This window comes from Musa acuminata, chromosome BXJ3-3 (genome assembly GCF_036884655.1).
Source record: "Musa acuminata AAA Group cultivar baxijiao chromosome BXJ3-3, Cavendish_Baxijiao_AAA, whole genome shotgun sequence".
Classification (NCBI taxonomy): Eukaryota; Viridiplantae; Streptophyta; class Magnoliopsida; order Zingiberales; family Musaceae; genus Musa; species Musa acuminata.
In genome coordinates, this window is record NC_088351.1 from 29042957 (window position 1) to 29048565 (window position 5609).

The 5609-nt window shown below is 44.7% G+C and overlaps 1 protein-coding gene across 1 annotated transcript; it reads right to left on the reverse strand.

Moving 5' to 3' along the window:
* Positions 1 to 2463: 2463 nt before the first annotated feature.
* Positions 2464 to 4507, reverse strand: LOC135633664 (carboxyvinyl-carboxyphosphonate phosphorylmutase, chloroplastic-like). Its single transcript, XM_065143408.1, has 7 exons — positions 4234 to 4507; positions 4054 to 4127; positions 3747 to 3829; positions 3611 to 3635; positions 3459 to 3478; positions 3225 to 3374; positions 2464 to 3120 (listed from the first exon to the last, which is right to left on the reverse strand). The coding sequence occupies exons 1-7, from the start codon at positions 4443 to 4445 to the stop codon at positions 2764 to 2766; spliced, it is 921 nt and encodes a 306-aa protein (XP_064999480.1). The 5' UTR covers positions 4446 to 4507; the 3' UTR covers positions 2464 to 2763.
* Positions 4508 to 5609: the final 1102 nt, after the last annotated feature.

The following is a 5609-nucleotide window of genomic DNA, read 5'->3' on the forward strand; positions in this document are numbered from 1 at the left end:
TGGGGCTCTGAATCCCTCCTATTTATAGAGGTCCCCTGTCAAACCCTAATGGGTCCTCCCCTAGTGGGTATTGGATCTGCATCCAATAAGACAAGGGCTCCGTCGGATATCTCATATCTGAACCTCTATTTATCGCAATGCCTACCATATGTGTGTGACCCTCTAGGCCCAATATCGAGCTGGCCGTGAGTCATACCTGTCAGAACTCCTTCTAACTCAATGAATTATTATCTCTGTAATAATTCACTCGACTTATCGACTACGGATGTACTAGGCCACTACGTCGTAGTCCCCAGACGATACAGGGGAATCCAATCCATTGGACCTGTCTGTCCTCAGTTACCGTGTACCTATAGTCCCTCATCCATCTAATATCCCAGAGACCGTATATAGAGCATGGTGTTGTCAGACCCATACGGTTTCTTCTCGAGTCTCGCTCTAATCGGATTCTCCCGGAGAACTCTTTCTCTCTCAACCCGAATGACCCTGTCCAGGGATTTGTCTGAGCAAGAACACATGGGATATTCCTCTCATGATGCCGAGAGTGGATGATCCTCTATCGACACTCAATAGCCCTCGTAAGGTCGACTACCACTCCCAATTACCAACTGTACTAGATCTGGGACAACCAAACCTATAAGTCTAGTATCAAAGAGTGGAGCACTCATATAGGACATCCTTGGTGTCTCAAGTTTAAGGACCAGATACACCACTAGGACTACGGAATCGCTGTCTGACAATAAGGCATCATCAACCATCCAGCATTCCGTAAGCGGATCAATCAGTGAACTCATTCTCCAATGAGCACCTGTACTGTATCCCTAGTGTCCCTACACAAGCAGCAATGAGACCAGCTGCATCCATCATATGGACGGGTATACAGCACACCAGTCTGTCCGGTTATCACGATATCCCTCTCGAGTAACCTATGACTGGGATTATTTAGGATATGTGTTTAAAGGTGAATCGATCTCACTATCGTGATCTCATCACGATCAGATTCTCATTGCACAAATCCAAGGACATCACAATATATGTATGCATTTATGCAATAGTTATAAAGTGATATATGTCAAAATATAATAAGCAAAAAGATTCTGTATTAAGTCACACGTGTCATCACTCACGTGATTGGCTTGCTGGGCACCTATGACTAGCACTTATACCCTTTCTCCTTTTCACAGGTTCAGGAGAGAACCTTTACGACCATCTCTTATAAGTGTTTTCTCACACGCCTCCCTTAGGACTATCACTAAACTCTTGGAGGAGGGTCTATGTACTTAAAAGAGTTTTACAACCTTGGAATCACAAAGTTTTTGCTCTCTTTTCGTATATAGTCCAAGCAAAAATTTGTGGAGTATTTATATATCCCAAATAACTTCAAAACTTGGAGCTAAAATTTAAATCCTCGGGTTTTCGGGGTACTGGTGGTACCATCGCTTGCTAGTTTGACACTGGGCGGTATCACCACTTGACACACTGACACTAAGCGGTACCACCACCTGACATAGTCTGGAAGACTGTGTATGGGTGATACCACCGCCTGACAGTCTCGGAGACCATATTTTTTTTATTTTTCAACTCATAAATCATTCCACTGTCTGACGGTGCCACCGCTTGACCTAACTTTTGGGTCACTGAATGGGCCTCCCAACGAGCCCAAATCAATCTTAATTAAGGCCCAATTGATCTCTAATTGATTTGACATTGTTTCACCTTAATGTCGACTCAATTAGACCTAAACTAATTCGATCTAGACAAATTGTTACAAAGCACGAATCAAATATTATCCCGTATGTCATTGGTTATTCTGACGCTTCGTCCGATCATTCGACATATTGTCCAATCAGTATATTGACTCTTATAACTTCTGATCTTCTTGGCAAAATGTCTAATCCTTCGGCCCGATGCTCGAACTCATGACACAAAGTCCTTCTGCTGGCACGTTAACTAATCCTGCTCGATGTCCAATCTTATGACATGTTCAATTTCGGTCCAACATCTGATTCCTCCTATTTCAATCAATTTGTCTCTTTTGATCAAAGCTAATCTTACGTTACTCAAAATATAGATTAGATCTTAACATTATCAATTGGTTTCATCATCAAAATTCGAGATTCAAATCTTTAAACATCATCTTATAAAAAGAGAGATCAATCAATATAAGTTGAAGTTGTGATGTTTAAAACTCATGAGGTTGAAAGATGAATATAATCTTTCAGCACCGACGAAGTGTCTAGTTTTCTATACTAAATTGACAGTAAAAATTCATATTAAATATTCAGTCGAAAAAAATCTAACACGAAAGAATTGCATATTAAATCTATCATAAAACTGAATTCTTCAAACAGGTGAGCTTAAAAGTGGTACAATATCTTCTTGCTCATTAAACTCGTAGATATGGCAAAGCTGAGACAGCCTGCAAACAGGATTTCGCCGCTCATCAAAGGGTAGTAAACAATGTCGACCAATTTTTTAGGTTACCAAAGGATTCGATAGATCCCTTTCTTATCGATGCTTATTCATTTTTCTCGACAGAAGAGGAGAAGAGAAAGAATCGTGGCACTACAGCCACCCCACTCGCAACCATTACGACACCCCAAAGACTCCGTAGGAAATGAGACCTAAGAGAGGAAATTTACCGCACAGCAGCGGTTCAGTAGTAGCTTAAGACAAACACACTCTTAACGACACTACGCACGCAATACTTTACCCAAGCTTCGCACTCATGCCCTCGCCCCCATTATTACGCTTTGCTTTGCCTCAGTTGGAGGGAACTTGGAACTTGTCGTATCGGGCTCCGATCTCGTTTAGTTTCTTCAGTCCGATCAAACTGTTGAACTCCTCGAAGGTGGTCAGCTTGTGGAGTTGGTCTCGGCTGGTGCCTTCCTCCTTCATCACTTTGAGGACGTCGATCAACGCGCGAGCCGACGCGTAGACGGCGGTGGTGGAGTGCACTATGAGGTGGAATCCCAGTTCCTTGAGCTCCTGTGGCGTGTGCAGGGGGGTGTACCCACCCTCCAGCATGTTGGCAGCCCTGAAACCATTGGTGCGCTTGCAGACCTCCCTCATCTCGTCGTCGCTCCGCGGTGCCTCCACGAAGCAAGCATCGGCTCCCGCCTGCACAAGGTCAAGCAGAGAGTATGCTCGTCAGAGAAGCCAATCCAACGGAATTGGAGCTTCGATCGATCCATATTTTCATGAACAGAGTAATCGATGGATACCTCCATGTAGAGGTTAGCCCGTGCAATGGCGTCAGATAGGCCACCGGCGGTTGCACGAGCATCAGTTCGAGCGATGAGAAAGAAGTCAGAGTCCCCAATGGCTTCTCTTGCTGCTGCTATCTTTGCGGCATGCTCATGAGCAGGTATCACCTAACATAAGCGCAGTTTAATGCATATTATGTACTGTGGGATCATGTAAGAAGAGTTGATGTATGTTTCCCAGCTCAGTCGTACCTGTTTACCCTGCATATGTCCTGGTTGCCAGAGAAACAGAGAAGAAAAAATACCAGTGAGATGGATGGATTCCATAGAAAACAACTCGAGTATACATGGTAGCAGAAAGGAACCAGAAGGATCTGAGAGTTAAAAGATCGATGTTCTCTTACCGCACTTCTTCGGCCAAACTTGATCCTGGAATCAAGATGAAGGTGGAGAAAAATTAGATTTGGAAGTTGGAACGAGTCAGAGCATGGGGGTGGCAATGATCATTTTATGTATGTCAGGGCGGGGGCGTAGTGGTACCTCAAGAAACAAGCCAGCGGCACCGGTACCAATTATATCTCGAACAGTCCTTTGGACATTGAGAGCATTGCCACCTCCGGTGTCTGTAATATCAATTTAATTTAGTTGAGATATATTGCAAATAAATAAAATTTGTCGGGGCTACCAAATCATTTACTCTGCCCACATACTTTTACTCCCCTTAGTTTATCCAATTGCATTCGATCTTTAGTTATTTTTTTTCTTATTTTTGGAGATGCGCAAGAAATCTAATACATTAAAAGACGACCTTTTTTTACCGAGGACCAAATTAAGAAGAAAATATTACCGGCATCAACGATGAAGGCAACGTTAGGAGCTGCCGCGCAAATAGCTCGAGCTGCGTCCGCCATCTCCGGCGGCCTTTGATTATTTTACCATGAAGAGAGAGAGGGAACAAAATTAGTATAAAATGAAAGAAAATAAATGGCACGCTGGTAAAGAAAGTTAAGACGGCAGAGGGAGATACGTGAGGAGGCCGATGTCGGGCATGCCGAGGCGGGAGGCGGAGACGGCGTAGCCGGAGACGAAGCCGGCACGGAAGCCCAGGCTCTGGAGGACGGCCGCAGAGAGCGCGTCGTAGATCCCCGGCATCAGCACGATGCCTTCCTCCTCGATGAGGCGGTGCATGCGCGTCTTCCTGGGGCCGGTCACCGCCACGCTCACCGTGGAGTCAGCCATCTGTGCCGGTTCCACTTACTACCGAGGAGTCTTCTCGGACCGTTGGACGTGGATGCAGAATGGAGGAGAACCAGTGGGCCGGGTTTTATAGCCGGTTCGAGGTTGGGTGGGTCGTCATTCCGCTCACCGCGGAGGACGGTAAGCCGCCTTCCGGGCCTACGCCAACGGCGTAGATCGTTTTGAGCTCGTCCCGGATCTGATCCCGACCGACCGCCTCGTGGAGCCCACCAGAAAGCATTTCGGTGCGCGAACCAGTGATTTAAATATACACAAAGCCCAATGCTTTTCCTGCCCGTTCAGACCTTTCCGGCTCACCCACCGGCCACGTGGTAAAAGCCATCAACCGCATGGAAGACAGACCGATTGAATCTTTCATCTGCATCCTTACATAAATCATACATTATTCCACGGCTTCCGCGGACTCTGGGGACCACCCGTCATGACCGATTGAGTGGCTGCCACATGGAGGGGTACATTACGTCCTTGATTTGCGCTGCGAAAACAAAGACGCTGTGTCGCGAACAAACTCGGCCGCCGAGTCGTAGGCGAAGTTGTGCCTTAAATCGGTCCAGTCGATTGCATGATTGGATGCCATGCTTCTCCGTACCACTAAACAGAATCCGGTGTTGTCCTCACATAGTCACATGCTCTTATCTTATCCAACAATGTAAAATTACATTATTATACCACAGCAGCAAAACAAGTTGTAATAATCTAATTATCGGAGATTTTACCATCAATGTTAAATTATTAAAATAAAATTTCTTTTATGTGAATCTGAAATGAAATTTCTTGTATGAACTCATATATGGGGGAAAAAAACTCCTCCCTATAATGGAAATCAAACAAGCAAGTTGTTATTACACTATTTTATTTGATAAGTAGGTGAGGAAATAGTTGAGTAAAAGCATATTATAAGTGGATGATTAGAGGTAGCATGTCATCACGAAAACATGCAGGATTAGATCTCGGCAGCCAGTCAGTACCATACGTTAGTGCTTATCTTAAACAGGCGTAGCTGCTGTTGTCCTCACCCATCACAGTCTTGCTTTTGAACCTTGACAGGTGAATATAATATAAACCAATAATTTAGAACGCTCATTATTGAGGTGATGACTTGAGCAGCCAATCATTAGCGTCAGAAGTTTAAGTAAATTACTTTCA